Source organism: Carcharhinus amblyrhynchos, chromosome 5, assembly GCF_965287045.1.
Source record: "Carcharhinus amblyrhynchos chromosome 5, sCarAmb.v2.hapA, whole genome shotgun sequence".
Taxonomy (NCBI): Eukaryota; Metazoa; Chordata; class Chondrichthyes; order Carcharhiniformes; family Carcharhinidae; genus Carcharhinus; species Carcharhinus amblyrhynchos.
In genome coordinates this window covers 128,534,597-128,556,423 of record NC_137328.1, presented here as the reverse complement: position 1 = coordinate 128,556,423, position 21,827 = coordinate 128,534,597, and the positions used below count along the sequence as shown (strand labels likewise).

Below are 21,827 nucleotides of genomic sequence, written 5' to 3'. Positions count from 1 at the left end.
GTTCGGGGGATCAGAGAGAAAACATTTTTATCCAGAGGATATGGATGGTCTGGAATGCACTGTCTGGGAAGGTGGTAGAGGTGGGTTGTCCCACATCCTTTAAATAAAATATCTGGGCGAGCACATGGCACATCACAACATTCAAAGATACAGGCCAAATGCTGGTAGATCGGGTTAGGTGGGAGTTCAAATGTTTCTAATGTGTCAGTGTGGACTCAGTGGGCCAAAGCACCTCATCTACGTTGCATGATTCCATGAAATAGGCTACAAATAGATATAGGCAGGTTAATGAGTGGACAACAAGATGGCAGATGGAGTAAAATGTAGGGAAACTTGATGCACTTCAGTTGTAAGAATAGAAAGGCAGATTTTTTTTTAAAACATTCATTACTTTAAGTGTTGACATTCAGAGAGAATTGGGTGTGCTCATACAAAGAACGTAGAAAGTTCGCATGCAAGTGCAGCAAGTAATTAGGAAGGCAAATAGCATGTTGGACTTTCTAAGGGGATTGGAGTACAAGCATAAAAGTAGTATTGCTACAATTGTACAAAGTTTTGTTTGATGAAATCACATCTGGAATACTGAATGCTTTTTTGGATTCCACATTTAAGAAAGGATACGCTTGCTTTGGAGCCAATACAAGAAATGTTCACTAAATTCATCTTTGGATGAAGGGGTTCTCCTTTGACATGAGGCTGAGTAAATGGGGCTTGCATTCTCAGGAGTTTCAAAGAATGATGGGCAATCTCATTGAAACATACAAATTTCTGAAGGGGGTTGAGTGAGGCAAGGAAGGAAATATCAAGGCAATAAATTTCAATTCCTCTCTGACCACAGGAGAGGTGCCCAAGGACCGGAGGGCAGTCAGTGTGGTACTATTCAAGAAGGCATAAAGGCTAAACCAGAAAACTACAGGCCTGTCAATCTAATCTCAGCAGCAGGGAAACTATTGGAAGCAATAGAGTCGCAAAATTAATCTGCATTTGGCGATGCAGGGATTAATCACTCACAGACAGCATGGTTTTGTTATGGAGTACTGAAATACAGCCACATTATCCTCACTGTTGTCCAAGGTGACTTCATTAGTAACTGTGTAGAAGACAATGTACCAAAGAAGCAAATCTGCATGTTTCCCAACTGGAAACCATGGATGAACAGGGATACCTACTGCTTGCTGAAGTCCAGGTCTGAGGTGTTCAAGTCAGGCAACCCTGATATTTACAACAAAGCCAGATATGATCTAAGGAAATCTATCAAAGATGCCAAAAGACAGTACCGGACCAAGCTAGATTTCCAGGCTAGCCACACGGACTCCCGCTGACCATGGCAAAGTCTGCAAAGCACAACACGCGACAAGATGAAGGCATGTAAAATCGCAGGCTCCAATGCACCCTTGCCTGAAGAGCTCAATGCATTCCATGCCCATTTCGAGCAAGAGGTCAACGAGTGCATGTCCTTCACCCTGGAACTTCGGATGAACCTGTATCTGAGGTCACCATTGCAAATGTCAAAGCAGCCTTCTTGAAGGTCAACCGGATGAGCACTCGGACCTTGCATGGATCAGCTGGCGGGTGTAATCGCAGACATCTTTAACCTCTCTTTACAATAATCCGAGGTCCCCATCTGCTTCAAGAAGGCAATGATCATCCCAGTACCAAAGAAAAACAAAGCAGCATGCCTTAATGACTACCGGCCGCTGGCTCTGGCATCCGTCATTATGAAGTACTTCCAAAGTTTGGTCGAATCAATTCCAGCCTCCCAAACTGACTGGATCTACCTATCGCCAAAACAGGTCCACAGCAGATGCTAACTCCCTGGCCCCATACTCAATCCTGGAACAATTAGATAACAAAGGCACCTTTGTCAGACTCCTATTTATTGATTACAGCTCAGTTTTCAACACTGATATTCCTATGAAACTCACCTCCAAACTCCATGGCCTCAGCTCCTCCCTTTGTGACTGGATTCTGAACTTCCTGACCCAAAGACCACAATCAGTAAGGATAGGCAACAACACTTTCTCCATGATCATCCTCAACATCGGTACCCCACAGGGCTGTGTTCTCAGCCCCTTACTATACGCCTCATACACCTATGACTGTGTTGTCAAATTCTCCTCCAACTCCATTTTCACGTTTGCTGACAACACAACTGCAGTGGGTCGGATCCCAAACAATGAGATAGAGTACAGGAATGAGATAGAGAATCTGGTGAACTGGTGCGGCAACAATAATCTCTCCCTCGATATCATCAAAACAAAGGAGATTGTCATTGACTTCAGGAAGTGTAGTGGAGAACATGCCCATCTACATCAACAGGGACAAAGTAAAAATGGTCAAAAGCATCAAGTTTGTGTGTCCAGGTCACCAACAACCTGTCCTGGTTTCCCCAAGCTGACACTATAGTTAAGAGAGCCCACCAATGTCTCTACTTTCTCAAAAAACTAAAGAAATTTAGCATGTCAGCTACGACTCACCAGATGCACCACAGAAAGCATTCTTTCTGGTTATATCACAGCTTGGTATGGCTCTTGCTTTGTTCAAGATTCCAAGGACCTACAAAAGGTCGTAAATGTAGCCCAATCCATAATGCAAACCAGCCTCCCATCCATTGACTCTGTCTACACTTCCACTGCCTCAGCAAAGCAGCATAACTAAGGACGCCATGCACCGCAGACATTCTCACTTCCATCTTCTTCCATCGGAAAAAAGATACAAAAGTCTGTGGTCACATACCAACTGACTCAAGAACAGCTTCTTCCCTGCTGCCGTCAGACTTTTGAATGGACCTACTTCCATGGATTGGCGGATGGTGACTAGTGGAGTGCCCCAGGGGTCGGTGCTGGGGCCTCAGCTTTTTACCATTTATATAGATGATCTGGAGGAGGGAACCGAGTGTAGGGTGTCGAAATTTGCGGATGACACCAAGATTGGGGGAACGGCAAATTGTGCGGAGGGTGTGGAGAATCTGCATAAGGATCTAGATAGGCTGGGCGAATGGGCCAGGAAATGGCAAATGGAATTTAATGTTGGCAAGTGTGAGGTGGTCCACTTTGGTAGGAAGAATGGTAGGAAGGACTATTACTTACAGGGCGAAAAACTGCAGCAGGCGACGGTGCAGAGGGACCTTGGGGTCCTTGTGCATGAGTCGCAAAAACCCAGCTTGCAGGTGCAGCAGGTGGTCAGGAAGGCGAATGGGATGCTGGCCTTCATAGCGAAGGGGATTGAATATAAAAGTAGGGAGGTCTTGCTGCAGCTGTATAGGGCATTGGTGAGGCCGCAGCTGGAGTACTGTGTGCAGTTTTGGAAGCCGCACCTGCGCAAGGATATTTTGGCCTTGGAGGGAGTGCAGAGGAGGTTTACTAGGCTGATACCGGAGTTGAGGGGGTTGAGCTATGAGGAGAGGCTGAATAAACTAGGATTGTACTCGTTAGAGTTTAGAAGAATGAGGGGAGATCTCATTGAGACGTATATGATGATGAATGGGATGGATAGGATAGAGGTGGAGAGACTCTTCCCGCTCAAAAAAGACAGTAGGACTAGGGGACACAGCCTCAAGATAAAGGGGGGGCGTTTTAGAACGGAGTTGAGGAGGAACTTCTTCACTCAAAGGGTGGTGAATCTCTGGAATTCTCTGCCCGTTGAAGTGGTGGAGGCTGCCTCGCTAAATATTTTCAAGAAGCGGGTTGATGGGTTTTTGATAAGAGAGGGGATTAAGGGTTATGGGGAGAGGGCCGGAAAGTGGAACTGAGCCACGACAGATCAGCCATGATCTTATTGAATGGCGGGGCAGGCTCGAAGGGCCAGATGGCCTACTCCTGCTCCTATTTCTTATGTTCTTACTTCGCATTAAGTTGATCTTTCTCCATACCCTAGCTATGACTCTAACACTACATTCTGCACTTTCCCGTTTCCTTCTCTATGAATGGTATGCTTTGTCTGTATAGCGCGCAAGAAACAATACTTTTCATTGTATGCTAATACATGTGACAAGAATAAATCAAATGAGAACAGTTATTACAGAAAAGACCAAAAATCATGCCTGGAATCACATAATTGTGTACAGCTCAGTGCTGCATGGAACAAATGTGATGCCTTAACCAACTAATCATTTGAGCAAGGAGAGGGTTTTACCTAAACAAGCACATGAAAATTTACAATTCATGATCTCGGTGCATAGTGAACAGTTATAGGTTTTTTTTCCCCTCTTGCAACTGAAAATCATAACATCTGCTACAAAGAAAGTTTTGATTCTGAAGTGAGACAACACGTTGAACAATCGATCTCAGACCCTGCACAAGATGGTTCTGAATTTCAACATACCTGTAGGATTGTAGTGTCAGTGAGGAGCTGTATCTCTAACAGTTCTGCTATGTTGGAGACAATGTCACACACTCTGTTGTACAGCATGACAATCACTCTTTGTTTATGGCTGGAGTATTTTGCTCGCTTAGCTTTTGAACTGCCACCCCCTAGAAGGGAAAAAAAACAGGAACCTGATTTACCATCAACGTTGTTAACAGGTGATAGTTTACAGTAAAACCACAAGATGGAGCAGAAATAGGCCATTTGGCCCATCGAGTGTGCTCGACCATTTAATAAGATCATGACTGATGTGCTATAATCCTCAACTTCACTTTCCCATCTTATCCCCACAACCCTCAATTCCCTTATTAATTAAAAACGTCTATCTCAGCCTTAAATATATTTAACGACCTTCTACAGCCCTTTACAGTAAATAATTCCACAGATTCATTATCCTCAGAAGAAATTCCTCCTCATCCGTCTTAAATGAGCAAACCCTTACTTAGATGTTGCCTTCTGGTCCTAGACTCTTCCACAAGGGAAAACAACATCTCAGCATGTACCCTGTCAATCTCCCTTAAAATCCTATACTTCTCAATAATGTACCAATGAGTAAGGCACACCTGCTCAAACTCTCCTCATAAGAAAATCCCTCCATACCCAGAATGAACCTTCTCAGGACTGCTTCAAACGCTAGCACATCTTTCTTTATCTAAAGAAATCAAAACCGTTCACAGTATTCCAGGTGTAGACTAACTAGAACTTTGTATAGTTTTCACAAAACTTCACTTTTTTTTATATTCGCCCAGAGAGTGGTAAACCTGTGGAATTCATTACCAGAAGCAGTTGAGGCCAAAACATTGTATGTTTGACTCTGAGCTTAAGCTCCTCAAATGCAGACACTTACTGCAGGCATGTTTACCCTGGATAGCACCAATATTCACAAGTTCCCACATGCTGCAGCCTTGACACGTCACCTGTCCTAGGAACCGCACAATCCATAAAATCCCTAAAGTGCAGAAGGAGGCTTTCAGCCCATTGAGTCTACAACAACTCTCTGAAAAATTACTACAGTTCATCCACCTAACCTACACAACTTGGGACTGTGGGAAGAAACTAGAGCATCCAGAGAAAACTCATGCAGAGACAAGAGCCATAGATCGTGAATAATCAAAGAGTCATAGAACCATATAGTGCCGAAGAGGCACGTCGGCCCATCAAGTCCACACCAACACATTAGAAAACCTAAACTCCCACCTAATCCCATCTGCCAGCACTGGCCCATAGCCCTGAATGTTATGACGTACCAAGTACTTCATCCAGATACTTTTTAGAGGATGTGAGGCAACCTGCCGCTACCACCCTCCCAGGCAACGCATTCCAGACTGTCACCACCCTCTGTGCAAAAAAAGTGTTTCCTCAGATTCCCCCCTAAACTGCCTTCCCTTCACCTTGAACCTTCAACCAAGGGGAACAGCTGCTCCTTATCCACTTTGTCCATGTCTCCCATGATCTTGAGCACCTCAATCAGGTCGACCCTCAGTCTTCTCTGCTCCAACGAAACAACCCAAGCCTATCCAACCTCTCTTCATAACTTAAATTTTCCAATCCAGGCAGCATCCTGGTGAATCTCCTCTGCACCCCCTCCAGTGCAATCACATCCTTCCTATAATGTGGCGACCAGAACTGTACACAGTTCTCCAGCTGTGACCTCACCAAAGTTCCATACAACTCCAACATAACTTCCCTGCTATACCTCGATTGATAAAGGCAAGTGTTCCTTATGGTGTTAAGGGTAAGATCTTGGCATGGATTGGAGATTGGCTGACTGGCAGAAGGCAGAAAGTGGAGATAAAGGGGTCTTTTTCAGGATAGTAGGTGGTGACCAGTGGTGTGCCTCAGGAGTCAGTGCTGAGACCACAACTTCTCACGATATACATTAACGATTTGGAGGAAGAAACTGAAGGCACTGTTGTCAAGTTTGCAGCTGATACAAAGATATGTGGAGGGAGAGATAGTGTTGAGGAAGCAGGGGGGCTGCAGAAGGACTTGGACAGGTGAGGGGAGTGGAAAAAGTAGTGGCAGATGGAATACAATGTGGAAAAATGTGAGGTTATGTGCTTTGGAAGGAGGAATAGAGGCACAGACTATTTTCCAAAAGGAGAAATGCTTAGGAAATCAGAAACAGAAAGGGACCTGGAAGTCCTTGTTCAAGATTCTCTTAAGGTTAACGTGCAGGATCAGTCGGCAGTAAGAAAGGCAAATGCATCGATGACATTCGTGTCAAGAGGACTAGAATACAAGAGCAGGGATGTACTTCTGAGGCTGACCCTTCTGGAATATTGAGCACAGTTTTTTGGGGTGGGGGCATTCAGAGGTATTGCTCTAGAGCACCTGGAGGAAATCCACAGGAAGAACATGCAAACTCCACACAGACAGTGACCCAAGTCAGGAATCAAACCTAGGTCCCTGGCGCTGTGAAGCAGCAGTGCTAGCCACTGTGCTACCGTGCCATTGGAGTAGTTGGAGATACCATGCCATTGGAGAGTTTGGAGAAACTAGGTTTGCTCTCACTGGAATGACAAAGATTGAGGGGTGACCTGTTAGAAGTCTACAAGATTCTGAGGGGCACGGCCAGAGTGGATAGTCAGAAGCTTTTTCCCAGGGTGCAAGAGTCAATTATTATGGGCCACACGTTTAAGAAGCGAGGGATAAGGTTTAAAAGAGATCATAGAATCCCACAGTGCAGAAGGAGGCCATCGAGTCTGCACCAACCACAATCTCACCCAGACCCATTTCTTATGTTTATGTTATGTATGAGGCAAGTTTTTTTTACACAGTGGTGCCTGGAACTGGGAGGTAGTGGAAGCAGATACGATAGTGACTTTAAGGAGTGTCTTGACAAATACATGAATAAGATGAGAGTAGAGAGATATGGTACCCGGAAGGATAGGGGATTTTAGCTCAGATGGGTACCATGGTCAGTGCAAGCTTGGAGAGCCAAAGGGCCTGTTCCTGTGCTGTAATTTTCTTTATTCTTTGTATATTAAATCTTCAGAAAACAGACCTTGACCACTTATCAGATACTCACCAGCTGCTCACCTCTTCCCTTGCAGAACAGCAGAGCCTATCCCTACAAGGTGAAAAGGTTAGAAAAGCAAAGTAGTAATTTCCTCCCTCTTCCCCAAACTTCCTCTTCTCGCCAAACGTCCATACTTTGTCCAAAGCTGCACTCAGTGCTGGTCACAGAGTGTCTGGATTCAATGCTCTGAACAAAGAGGCTAGCTGACCTCAGGTACAGCAGAGGCCAGTACAAGCTTGTTTCCTTCATTAATTAATACTTTCAGCTGCTGCCTGTGGATAGTTCCTCTGCCCCTTCTTAGGCCCCTGGACGAGACTTACAAGTTAAACTATACTTGTGGTGAAGTATTAAACACAAACAATATTACATTTTTGGAAGGATATTTAAAATTTCCCTCCTCTCACCAAACTTCCACACTGCCCAAAGCCACACTAAAACAACCCATAGGTATCAGGCTGTGTGCCACCCAATAGCCAGAGGATGCCTACACTGCTTCCCAGCATCACCCATTTGTCTATTTGGTTATAAAGATAACATGTCAGTGTTTGAACTTATAGCAAGCCCCAACATCATACAGGGCTACCAATCAATACTAGCTAGTGCAAGGTTCCCATCTATTCAGATGACTGACAGGATAGACATTAGATGTCTCTGATTCACGTTTCAGTCCTTTTGCCAGAGGTAAAAGAAACTCAGACAGGGCAGCCTATTGTGACAAAGTACATCCAGTTTAAATAAGTGTCAAAATTGCTCAGAAACTCAGTCTATGGTACAAAACCATCAGACTTGAAATAACAAATGGAACAAGATAGTGTATAAAAATGTTTCCACTTGTAAATCTGTGCCAATGAATATACTGCAATAATGTGACCTGCTCTAAAAGTAAACCATGGTCACAGTATGACTACTAGAATTGGTTAATTGCAAATCTATGAGTGTTGAGATCTTGCATTCTCCTCTCCCAACAGTGGACAACAGTCTGTCAAAATTGAGTTATGAGCAGTACCCTGCCTCTGATCTCCCACTACAACACTTTCTTGAGGTGCAGTGATTAGATTTCATATTGAAATCATTTGTAGGAATTGTCCACTCTGGTCATTAAAACATTATCTTTTAAACAAGACAGAGTTGAATTGATAAGTGGGAAGTTTCTGCATTAGACCTTTCCACAATGCATGATCACTTACAAACACAACCATCCCTCCTGAATGTTGCATTTTTAAAATTATACAGTATTGTCTTTTTCCCTATCTTCAAGGAGCACATCAGAAATATTGACATTCACTTACTTGAATGAAAGCGATTCTCCTCATGGTGTTTAGACGTCACTATAAGATAAGCAGGTATAAGTTATCATGACATACATTATGACAGGTGGAATTTAGCACGCAATAGCAAAATGTCAGTCATGTTAACAGCTGAGATACAGTATTCTAGGTCATCTATATACAGGAAAGCACAACTTACAATGCCATTTCTCATTAATCTGATCAACGTGCACTCAGTCTCAGCAGCCCTCGCTGCCACCAACATGACAAAACTTTGTTCAAGATTTTCATATTTTGACTATAACAAGCCCAAGGCTTTGAACCAGGTTGTGAGAGAGTTAACAGAATAATTTAAACTGTGGACCAGCGGTAGTATTTGTTTCTCTAAGTTAGAAAAAGTGGTCAAGGTCAAATAGATCATATCATCTAGGCTGACATTCCTAGTGCAGCACCGAGGAGCATTGCACTCCCAGAATCATTGAAATTTCTACATCACATCAATGAGTACAATTTAAAATTACTTACAAAACTACAGAACGCTTTGAGCTTCTTCACTGTGTGAAGGATGCTCTAAAAATGCAAATCTTTTCAATTAGCCTCAGTGTTGCCTTTATCCATTTAAAGCTTGAGGGAGAACAGAGTAGATGCTATCTGAAACAAATCTCTGCTTTGCTTCAGACAGAATCACTGCCATTCCTGGTCACACACTGGGGACATTTTAAAAGGTGGCAACGCAATATCAATGAGGAACAGAAGCTCAGGTTGCTAGTGCATTCAACTGAAGAGCTGATGAGACTTCACACTGCCCCCAATATTTAGCTAAGGGCTTGCTTTATTTTATTATTAATTTACTGGAGGTGGGCATCGCTAGCTAGGCCAGCATTTACTGCCCTATCCGAGCTGTTCTTGAGATGGTGGTGGTGAGCTGCCTTCTTGAACCTCTACAATTCCAACACTGTAGGTACATCCATAGTGCTGTTAGAGAGGGGATTGCTGTTGAAATAGAGATATTAAAGATAGTTGCTGACCTGATCCATGCGGGTCAATTCTGTAGACGGGGTCATACTGTGGGTACAGTGTGTTTTGCAGGTGGAATTTGGTGAACTGGATCACCCTCTCGATCACATCATCAATATACACAGCTTTAGACATGTTGGGCGATGTCATAATATTCAGTGCCGTCAGACAAGCATCAGCTGATTTTGTCACTCTCTCCAAGATCAATTCCCTCCACAACTTCTCCTCATCTTCAGTTTCATTATCCTGGAAAATAACAAGGATTTCAATGCTAATCTTTCTTCCATTTGCCTCAGATTTCTAGCTGTGCCTGGGACTTGCATTGAACTTTTGCACATCTTACAACATCACATATGAAATAGGAGCAGGAGTAAGCCATCTAGCCCTTCGAGCCTGCCCCGCCATTCAATAAGACCATGGCTGATCTGAAGTGGATCAGTTCCACTTTCCCGCTCTCTCCCCATAACCCTTAATTCCCTTGTTTAAAAACCTATCTACCCAGACTTAAATATATTTAGCGAGGTAGCCTCCACCACTTCAACGGGCAGAGAATTCCAGAGATTCACCCCCTTTGAGTGAAGGAGTTCCTCCTCAATTGTGATCTAAACTGCGCCCCTCCCCCCCATCCTTATCTTGAGGCTGTGCCCTCTAGTTCTACTATCCTTTCTAAGCGGGAAGAATCTCTCTACCTCTACCCTATCCAACCCCTTCATTATCTTATACGTCTCTATAAGATCCCCCCTCATCCTTCTAAACTCCAACGAGTACAGACCCAGTCTATTTAGTCTCTCTTCATGGTCCAACCCCCTCATCTCCGGTATCAGCCTAGTGAATCACATTTGGGGCACAGTCTTATAAGGGTGAAGATGATGGTTTAGTTTTTCCTCACCAAAAACACAATAGAGTTACCCTGTGAATTGAGTACAGCCCATTTCCTTGGGAAGCTGCTATGAAGATGTTTCAGTGCATTTCCCACACTAGCACAATGGACAGCACAAACAAGTTGACCAAGGCACATAGGGTGACAATTATGATAACCACAAGCCATTACAGCATATGTGGGTGCTTGAATGGTGTAACCATGTAAGGGTGCCTTGTTAGCAATTCATCATTATAATTAGACAAGCATTTAGAAGCTACAGCTGGTTAACCACATTCACCTGACATAAATGAAGTAATCTGAACTATTAATTGTAACTGGATATCAATGGCTTCAGAACAAATGTATACCTGTAACTGGTATGCTTGCAAGATAAGAAAATATATAATTGTGCATGCCATGTATCATCACTCAGGAAGTCTGTACACCACCCTTGTGGGAGGCAGACTTCCTCGCTCTAGTATGAATAAAGATCAATTTATAATTCCCAAAACTTTGTCTGGTCAACTGAGTGTGCAAAGTAAGCATTTTACTGGATACAGAAAGAAGGTGAGACTCACCCGATGAAGGAGCAGCACTCTGAAAGCTCATGATTCTATATAAATAAGGGGCGGCAGTTTAGAACGGAGTTGAGGAGGAACTTCTTCAAAGGGCGGTGAATCTCTGGAATTCTCTGCCCGTTGAAGTGGAGGAGGCTGCCTCGTTAAATATATTTAAGACGCGGGTAGATAGGTTTTTGATAGGCAAGGGGATTAAGGGTTATGGGGAGAAGGCGGGAATGTGGAACTGAGCCACTTCAGATCAGCCATGATTTAATTGAATGGCGGGGCAGGCTCGAAGGGCTAGATGGCCTACTCCTGCTCCTATTTCTTATGTTCTTAAATAAACCTGTTGGACTTCAACCTGGTGCTGTAAGACTTCTTACTGTGCCCACCCCAGTCCAATGCCAGCATCTACACATCATGGCTTTCACTGCATAGCAGCAAAATACCTTACAAATATTATTTTATACATGCGTTAGGAACAGGTGGCAACACAATATCAATGAGGAACAGCAGCTCAGGTTGCTGGTGCATTCAACCGAAGAGCTGATGAGACTTCACACTGCCCGCAATATTTAGCTAACGACTTGCTTTATTTTATTATTAATTTACTGGACGTGGGCATCGCTAGCTAGGCCAGCATTTATTGCCCTACCCGAGCTGTTCTTGAGAAGGTGGTGGTGAGCTGCCTTCTTGAACCTCTACAATTCCAACACTGTAGGTACATCCATAGTGCTGTTAGAGAAGGGATTGCAAGAGGGTTGTCAGGGAAAGGATCGGACCCCTCAGGGACAAAGGAGGGGAATTATGCTTAGAGCCCAAAAGAAGTAGGTGAGATCCTAAATGAATACTTTGCCTCAGTATTCACAAAGGATTGGGACATGTTGACTGGTAGTGTCTCGGAGAGATGTGTTGACCCTTTAGAAAAAAATCTCAATTACAAAACCTAAGTGTTAGGTTTTTTAGGAAACATTAAGACAGACAAATCCCCAGGGCCTGATAGCATCGATCCTAGACTGCTCAGGGAGACAAGAGATGAAATTGCTGGGCCTCTGACAGAAATCTTTGTCTCTTCACTGGACACAGGTGAGGCCCCAGAGGATTGGAGGATAGCAAATGTGGTCCCATTATTTAAGAAGGGCAGCAAAGATAACCTGGGTAATTATAGGCCGGTGAGCTTGATGTCCGTTATAGGAAAATTGTTGGAGAAGATTCTTAGAGATAGGGGTATATGCGCACTTAGAACAAAATAATCTCATTAGCAACAGACAGCATGGTTTTGTACGAGGGAGGTCATGCCTCACAAACTTGGTTGAGTTTTTTGAGGAGGTGACAAAAACGATTGATGAGGGAAGGGCCGTGGATGTCATCTATATGGATTTTAGTAAAGCGTTTGACAAAGTCCCTCATGGCAGGCTGGTGCAAAAGGTTCAATCTCACGGGATAAAAGGTGAACTAGCTAGATGGCTGAGAACTGGCTTGGCCATAGAAGACAGAGTAGCAGTGGAGGGGTCTTTTTCTGGTTGGAGGTCTGTGACCAGTGGTGTTCCGCAGGGCTCTGTACTGGGGCCTCTGCTGTTTGTGATATATATAAATGATTTGGAAGATGTAGCTGGTGTGATCAGTAAGTTTGCGGACGACTTAAAGGTTACTGGACTTGCTGACAGCGATGAACATTATCAGAGAATACAGCAGGGTATAGACAGGCTGGAAAATAGGGCGGAGAAATGGCAGATGGAACTTAATCCAGATAAATACAAAGTGATGCATTTTGGTAGATGTAATGTGAGGAGGAGCTATAGAATAAACAACAGAACCATCAGGAGTATAGACACACAGAGGGACCTGGGTGTGCAAGTCCACAGATCTTTGAAGGTGGCAGCACAGATGGAGAGGTGATGAAGAAGGCATAAGGCATACTTGCCTTTATTGGACGGGGTACAGAGTATAAAAGTTGATGTACGATGTTGCAGTTATATAGAACGTTGGTGAGACCACATTTGGAGTACTGTGTCCAGTTCTGGTCGCCACACTACCAGACAGACGTGGAGGCTTTGGAGAGGGTACAGAAAAGGTTTACCAGGATGTTGCCTGGTATGGAGGGTCCTAGCTATGAGGAGAGATTGAGCAAACTGGGGTTGTTCTCCCTGGAAAGAGGGAGGATGAGGGGTGACCTAATAGAGGTGTCTAAAATTATGAAGGGCATAGATAGGGTGAACTGTGGGAAACTTTTTCCCAGGTCGGAGGTGACGAACACATGGGGTCACAGGTTCAAGGTTAAGGGGGCAAGGTTCAACACAGATGTCAGGGGGACGTATTTTACACAGAGGGTGGGGGGAGCCTAGAATGCACTGCCAAGCAAGGTGGTTGAGGCGGACACCCTGGGATTGTTTATGACTTATCTAGATAGCCACATGAACAGACTGGGAATAGAGGAATACAAGCAAATGGTCTAGTTGGGCACATGAGCAGCGCAGGCTTGTAGGGCCGAAGGGCCTGTTCCTGTGCTGTACTGTTCTTTGTTCTTATCAGGATGTTTTCCCACACGGGCTGTGCCCCAGTCAGAATGACGGGGTTCAATTTCAAAATAAGGGATTTCCCAATTAAGATGGAGAAGGAAGAATGTCTTCTCCCAGAGGATCATTCTTTTTTGGAATTTCAGAGGGCAGTAGGAGCTGGATCATTGAATATGCTCAAGGCCAAGTTATATGTTTGATAAACAGATTTCTTGTGTGGATGAACAGAGGGATCTAGGTGCATGTGTACATAGATCCCTGAAAGTTGGGAATCAAGTAGATAGGGTTGTTAACAAGGCATACGGTGTCTTGGCGTTTATTGGTAGGGGGATTGAATTTAGGAGTCACAGTGTCATGTTGCAACTGTACACAACTCTGGTGCGGCCGCACTTGGAGTACTGTGTGCAGTTCTGGTCCCCACATTACAGGAAGGATGTGGAGGCTTTGGAGAGGGTGCAGAGGAGGTTTACCAGGATGTTGCCTGGTATGGAGGGGAGGTCCTATGAGGAGAGACTGAGGGATTTGGGGTTGTTTTCGCTGGAAAGAAGGCCCTTTGGCCCACAAGTTGCGCCGATCACTTGTATACCTACTAAGCCATAGACCTATCTATAACCCCCAATCCCATTAGATCCCATATACTCATCCAGTAGTCTTTTAAAAGACCCCAGCGAGTTCGCCTCTACCACCACCGACGTCAGCCGATTCCATTCACTCACCACCCTCTGAGTGAAAAACTTACCCCTAACATCTCCTCTGTACTTGCTTCCCTGCACCTTCAATCTGTGTCCTCTCGTAGCGACCATTTCAGCCCTGGGAAATAGCCTCTGAGAATCCACCCTAGCTATTCCTCTCAACATCTTATAAACCTCTATCAGGTTGCCTCTCAACCTTCGTCTCTCCAAGGAGAACAGTCCCAGCTCCCTCAACATGTCTTCATAAGGCATGCCTCCCAATCCTGGCAACATCCTTGTAAATCTCCTCTGCACCCTTTCAATAGCTTCCACATCCTTCCTATAGTGAGGTGACCAGAACTGCACACAGTACTCCAAGTGGGGTCTGACAAGGGTCTTATAAAGTTGCAGCATTACCTCCCGACTCCTAAACTCAATCCCTCGATTAATGAAGACTAGTACACCATACGCCTTCTTGACCACATCCTCCACCTGCGAGGCCGATTTAAGATTCCTGTGGACCCGGACCAAGATCTCTCTGCTCTTCAACACAGCTAAGACTCCTACCCTTGATATTGTATTCCTTCATCCCATTGGTCCTGCCAAAATGGACCACTACACATTTATCTGCGTTGAAGTCCATCTGCCACTTCTCCACCCAGTCTTGCATCCTATCTACGTCACGCTGCAACTTCTGACATCCCTCCAGACCATCCACAACACCACTAACCTTTGTATCGTCTGCAAACTTGCTAACCCATTCCTCCACTTCCTCATCCAGGTCATTTATGAAAATGACAAACAGCAAGAGTCCTAGAACAGATCCCTGGGGCACTCCACTGGTGACCGACCTCCATGCAGAAAAAGACCCATCCACAACCACTCTCTGCCTTCTGCAGGCAAGCCAGTTCTGGATCCACAAGGCCAAAGCCCCCTGGATCCCATGCCCTCTCACCTTCTCAAGAAGTCTTGCATGGGGGACCTTATCAAACGCCTTGCGTTTGAGATCTGTCATAATCTTGCTGAATAGCAGGACGGGCTTGATAGGCAAATGATCTATCCCTGCTCTTATTTCTTGAGATCCTTTAAATTTTTTAGAAATAAAAACTGAAAATACTGTAAAACTCAGGTGAGGCAGCACTCGTAGAAAGAAAAGGAGAGATAATGGGCTGGATTTTATGGCCTCGCCGACTTGAGACTGGAAAATCCTACCCAAAGGAAACAAATCCTCCCATTGTCCGTCCCTTGCCTGCTCTGATTCCAGTGGTAGGGCAGCAGAATTCTGGCAAATGCTTCAGTTCTGGACCTTTCATCAAAATTGTGGTGAACGGTTAATAACCTGCGAGGTTAATGGATCTTCTCTCTCCACAGGTGCTGCCTGAATGCTGAGTATTTGCAGCTTTTACTGTTTTTATTTAGATTTCCAATCTCTGCAGTATATTGCTTTTGTAGCAATTTTGGTAAGCTACAAAGTGCAATTCCTGTAATTGACAGTAAGTGACACCAAAAGTAAAGGAATGATGCCTGCAGAATTGTACATAGACAGTAGAGGGAGCATTTGCCACAAAATTCAAAGCACCGTCCTGACAAGTTTAAAGTTTAACTGAAGAGCCAAGACCAGCAGTTTCATTGTTCAGATCTTCAGTGTTAGCTCTGAGAGGTGAAGAGCAGTTTCATGGTGGCACTTGTTGGAGTTCATGGAAATGGCTGAGGATGACCCCCTGAATGCAGAGGCTGGCAACTTGGAAAGTAAGGATATGGGGGTTCTAAGATAGTTCTGGGCAGGAGGGGAAAGTGGTGCAGGAAATGGGTCAAACTCGGTTGAATGACATGTCAACCATGGTGGGTAAGAGGGGTGGGGGTACACCTCAGTCAGTGACAGTCCTGGAAACAATGATGTGATGTCTGAAGGTGCAGTCATGGTCACTTCATCCCTCCTCATCAGCATTCTAGAACATATATAGAACATGCAGAGCTGGGCTGAGAGGTGGCAAATGGAGTTTAATACGGAAAAGTGTGAGGTGATTCACTTTGGTTAGAGTAACAGGAATACAGAATATAGGGCTAATGGAAGGACTGTTAGTAGTGTTGACGAGCAGAGAGATCTCAGGGTACATGTGCATAGCTCCCTGAAAGTTGGCACCCAGGTTGATAAGGTTGTTAAGAAGGCATACGGTGTGTTAGCTTTTATTGGTAGAAGAATTGAATTTCGGAGCCGTGAGGTCATGTTGCAACTGTACAAAAAACTCTGGCGTGGCCGCACTTAGAGTATTGCATACAGTTCTGGTCGCCGCATTATAAGAAAGATGTGGAGGCATTGGAAAGGGTGCAGAGGTGGTTTACCAGGATGTTGCCTGGGATGGTGGGAAGGTCTTATGAGGAAAGGCTGAGGGACTGGAGGTTATTTTCATTAGAGAGAAGAAAGTTACGAGGTGACCTAATTGAGGCATACAAGATGATCAAAGGATTGGATAGGGTGGACAGTGAGAGCCTTTTTCCTCGCATGGTGATGGCTAACACAAGGGGACATAGCTTTAAATTAAGGGGTGGTAATTATAGGACGGATGTCAGAGGTAGGTTCTTCACTCAGAGGGTAGTAAGGTCGTGGAATGCCCTGCCTGCAGCAGTTGTGGACTGGCCAACTTTAAGGGCATTCAAATGGTCAGTGGATAGGCATATGGATAACATTGGAATAGTTTAGGTTAGAGGGTCATTAGATTGTTGTGCCAAACAGTGAAACCATCGAGGGCCGAAGGGCCTGTACTATGCTGTAATGTTCTATGTTCTAACATTACAGCACAGTACAGGCCCTTCAGCCCTCAATATTGTGCCGAGCTGTGTCCAATCCCATGATTAAGCTATCCCACTCCCTATCATTCTGTTGTGTTCCATGTGTCTATCCAACAACCGTTTAAAATTTCCTGAAGTGTCCGACTCCACTATCACAGCAGGCAGTCTATTCCACACCCCAACCACTCTGAGTGAAGAATCTACCTCGTACATCCCTCCTACATCCCCCACCATGAACCTTATAGTTATGCCCCCTAGTAACAGCTACATCCACCTGAGGAAACAATCTATCCCCCTCATCATCTCATAAACCTCTACTAAGTCACCCCTCATCCTCCTCCACTCCAATGAGAAAAGGTCCAGCTCCCTCAACCTTCCCTCATAAGACCTACCCTCCAAACTAGGCAGCATCCTGGTAAATCTCCTCTGCACTCTCTCCAATGCTTCCACATCCTCCTTATAGTGAGGTGACCAGAACTGAACACAATATTTCAAATGTGGTCTCGCCAAGGTCTTAACAGAAGGATGTGGAGGCTTTGGAGAGGGTACAGAAAAGCTTTACCAGGACGTTGCCTGGTATGGAGGGCATTAGCTATGAGGAGGGGTTAGCGAAACTTGGTTTGTTCTCATTGGAACGACAGAGAACAAAGAACAAAGAACAACCCAGCACGGGAAACAGGCCCTTCGGCCCAACGAGCCCGCGCCGCCGCATCACCCTACACCTATTCTACCCTGCATGTCTACGAATGGGACCCTACTCAGTCAGATTCAGGGAAGAAATAGTGTCAATTTGGTGGAAACCGATTAGCCTAAGAGCACATCTTTGGGGTGTGGGAGGAAACCGGAGCGCCCGGAGGAAACCCACACAACCACAGGGAGAATGCGCAAACTCCCACAGACACAGGCCCAAATCCATGTATCTGCACAGCTAGCAGTGCTAGTCACTGAGCTGTTGTGGAGCCCGTCTATTGGTCCAGGATCAAGCACACACACCGACATGAAGTACTAGGCCACTCCTGGACTTCCAAGAGCAGCCCACGCACGACCCGCCGTGTGCATGCCCCTCGCTTGACACGAGGTGGACCTCCACCTGTGGAATAAAGACAAAAAATATTAATCATACAGCCTGCCCTTCTGGTGTCTCCCGAGGTTTAACCCTATTTAATAGCCCCTACCATATCCCTCCATTCTCGTTTCACTCATGTAGGTTGAGGGGACACCTAATAGCAGTCTACAAGATTATGAGGAGCATGAACAGAGTGGATAGTCAGAAGCTTTTTCCCCAGGGGGGAAGAATCAATTACTAGGGGGGCATAGGTTTAAGGTGCGAGGGGCAATGTTTAAAGGAAATGTATGCGGCAAGTTGTTTTTTTTTAAACAGAGAGTAGTGGGTGCCTGGAATTCGTTGCTAGGGGATGTGGTGGAAGTGGGTGCGGTAGTGATTTTTAAGGGGAGTCTTAACAAATACGATGGGAATAGAGGGATATGATCCCCAGAAGGGTAGAGGGTTTTAGTTCAGCTGGGCTGCATGGTTGATGCAGGCTTGGAGGACTGAAGGGCTTGTTCCTGTGCTGTAATTGTCTTTGCTCATTATCTGATCTTCTGACAAGGCACATTACAGCCTCCAGACTTGACTTCAATAACTTTAGACTGTGACCTTTCTCCTCCATCTTGACCCTTTTTTATATCCTATACATTTCGCCACCCCTGCCCCCACTGAGCTATCACTTGTTGATTAGTTTTGCTTTCACTGAGCTCTGACCTTTGCTCTCCCATTAATAGATTCTGATATCTTACCTTTGTACCAAGACCAGCACCTTCTATATGCCTTCATGCTGCAATTAATGCTTTCTGTCTCATGATCTACAACATCTTTGCTGCAATTTTTCCTAGCTCCCACTAAGCACTGACCTTCTACTCCGTTCCAGCTGCCCCACCCTCTCTCAAATCGTGTGTATTTTGAAACATTTCTCTTCTTTAGCGCTAAAAAATCAGACAGATTCAAAAACAACTTGATTTGTCTCTCCACAGATGCTGCAAACTGGCGGAGTTTTCCAGCATTTCTGTTTCAGACCATAAATACTGCACTACCTTATATAAACACTGAACCATTCCCATTGAACAAGGTGCACACACATGCTTTAAAACTTACATGGTTGAACAAAGTGGAAAGTTTGGCCCCGTCCTGTATGTTCTTTTCCAAAATACTTAGCACCTTCACCATCTTGTCTGTTGGAAGCTATAAACAAGGAAGAAAATAAAACATTTTGGAAGAATCACACCTTCTAATAAAGTTAACTCGTCATAAGGCTTACATTAACACTGCAATGAAGTTACTGTGAAATTCCCCTAGTCACCACACTCTGGCATCTGTTAGCAGTAACAAGAGGCAGGGGATCAGATTGTTGATTTGATTTATTATTGTTACATGCATTAATGTACAGTGAAAAGTATTGTTTCTTGCATGCTATATAGACAAAGCATACCTTTCATGGAGAAGGAAAGGAGAGTGCAAAATGTAGTGTTACAGTCATAGCTATGGTGTAGAGAAAGGTCAACTTAATGCAAGGTAGGTTCATTCAAAAGTCTGATGGCAGCAGGGAAGAAGCTGTTCTTGAATCAGTTGATACATGACCTCAGATTTTTGTATCCTTTTCCAATGAAAGAAAGTGGCAGAGAGTATATCCCGGATGCGTGGGGTGCTCAATTACGCTGGCTGCTTTTCTGAAGCAGTGGGAAGTTAAGACAATGGATGGGAGGCCAGTTTGTGATGGACTGGGCGTCATTCATGACCCTTTGTAGTTACTTGGCAGTCTTGGACAGAGCAGGAGTCGTTCTAAACTGTGATACAACCAAAAATAATGCTTTTTGTAGTGCATCTGTGAAAGTTCGTGAGGGTCATAACGGACATGCCAAATTTCCTTCGCCTCCTGAGAAAGTTGAGGCACTGGTGGGCTTTCTTAATTATAGCATCAACGTGGAGGGACCAGGACAGATTGTTAGTGATCTGGATGCCTAGAAACTTGAACCTCTCGACCATTTCTGCCACATCCCTATTGATATAGATGGACATGTCCTCCACCTCCCTGATGTCGATGACTATCTCCTTCGCTATGCTGACATTGAGGGGGAAATTGTTATGGCACTAGTTTACCAGATTTTCTAACATTTCTGCTCTCTATCTCGTCATTGTTTGAGATCCGACACACTACGGTGGTGTCATCAGCACACTTGAGAATTGAGTTGGAGGGCAATTTGGCCAAACAGTCATAGGTGTATAATGAGTATAGTCAGGGGCTGAGGGCACGGTCTTGTGGGGAACTGGTATTGAGGATTATCGTGGTATATGGTTACTGATTGACGTCTGTGGGTTAGGAAGTTCAGGATCCAGTCATAGAGGGAGAAGCTGAGCCCCAAGCCATGCAGCTTGGAGATGAGTTTCATAGGAATAATGGTGTTGAAGGCTGAGCTGTAGTCAATAAAGAGTCTGACATAGGTGTCCTTGTTATCCAAGTATTCCAGGGTTTAATGTAGGGCCAGGAAGTTGGCATCTACTCTAGACCTGTTGTGATGATAGGTAAACTACAGTGGATCCAGGCGCCTGGGAGGCCAGAATTGTTTCGTGTCATGACTAACCTTTCAAAGCACTTCATAATAATGGATATCAGAGCCATCAGACAATACTCATTAAGGCACGCTGCTTGGCTTTTCTTTGCTACAGGGATGACAGTTGTTTTCTTGATGCAGATAGGGACCTCAGATTGGTGTATAGAGGGGTTGCAGATGCTTGTGAATACAGACATCTACCAGCTGATCCACGCAGGGTCTGAGTGCTCGTCCAGGTACCCCGTCTGGGCCTGTTACTTTCCATGGGTTGACTTTCGAGATGGTTGATCTGACATCTGCGATGGTGACGTTGGATGCGGGTTCAGTCAAGGCCTCTGGGGTGGAGGGCATGCTCTTGCTGACCTCTTGCTCAAAACGAGTATAGCATACATTGAACTCATCAAGGACGAGTACGTTGGAGATGGCGATTTTACATGCCTTCGTGTCATAGCCTGTAATGTCTTGCAGACCTTGCCATTGTCAACGGGGGTAAGTGTAGCTAGCCTGGGACTCTAATCTGGTACTGTCTTTTGTCATCTTTGATGGACCTCCATAGATCATATTTGGAATTCTTGCAAGATCAGATCCCTACCTGCTTCAAGAGGACAACCATCATCCTGATACCAAAGAAAAGCCAGGCAGCATGCCTTAATGACAATTGCCCGGTGGCTGTGATATCCATCACTATGAAGTGCTTCAAAAAGTTAGTCATGGCACAAATCAATTCCTGCCTCCCAGACTGCCTGAATATACTACAGTTCACCTATCTCCCTGGCCCTACACTCAACCCTGGAACACCTAGATAACAAAGACACCCATGTCAGAGTTCTATTCATAGACTACAGCTCAGCCTTTAACATCATTATTCTTACCCATCCCCAAACTTCATGGCATGAGCCTTGGCATCTCCCTCTGCGGCTTGATCCTGAACTTGCTAACCCACAGACCACAGTAAGTAAGGATAGGCAACAACAGCTCCTCCACGATCAGCCTCAACACCGGTGCCCTGCAAGGCTGTGCCCTCAGCCCCCTACTATACTTATACATCTATTACTGCATGGCCAAATTCCCCTCCAACTCGATTTTCAAGTTTGCTGATGTGGGATGGATCTCAAACAATGATGAGACAGAGTACAGGAATGAGATAGGG

General features: G+C 44.9%; 1 protein-coding gene across 5 annotated transcripts in view; it reads right to left on the bottom strand.

The window, feature by feature from the left end:
• The window catches only part of nipblb (NIPBL cohesin loading factor b), a 600,450-nt gene that overhangs the window by 292,916 nt on the left and 285,707 nt on the right, over positions 1-21,827 (bottom strand). For all 5 annotated transcript variants that reach the window (XM_080189563.1, XM_080189568.1, XM_080189564.1 and 2 more), the window contains 4 exons: positions 19,224-19,310; positions 9,684-9,918; positions 8,677-8,715; positions 4,324-4,472 (listed from right to left, as the gene is read on the bottom strand). In XM_080189563.1, the coding sequence (XP_080045689.1) occupies positions 4,324-4,472; positions 8,677-8,715; positions 9,684-9,918; positions 19,224-19,310 (510 nt within the window). The remainder of the gene's footprint in view (positions 1-4,323; positions 4,473-8,676; positions 8,716-9,683; positions 9,919-19,223; positions 19,311-21,827) is intronic.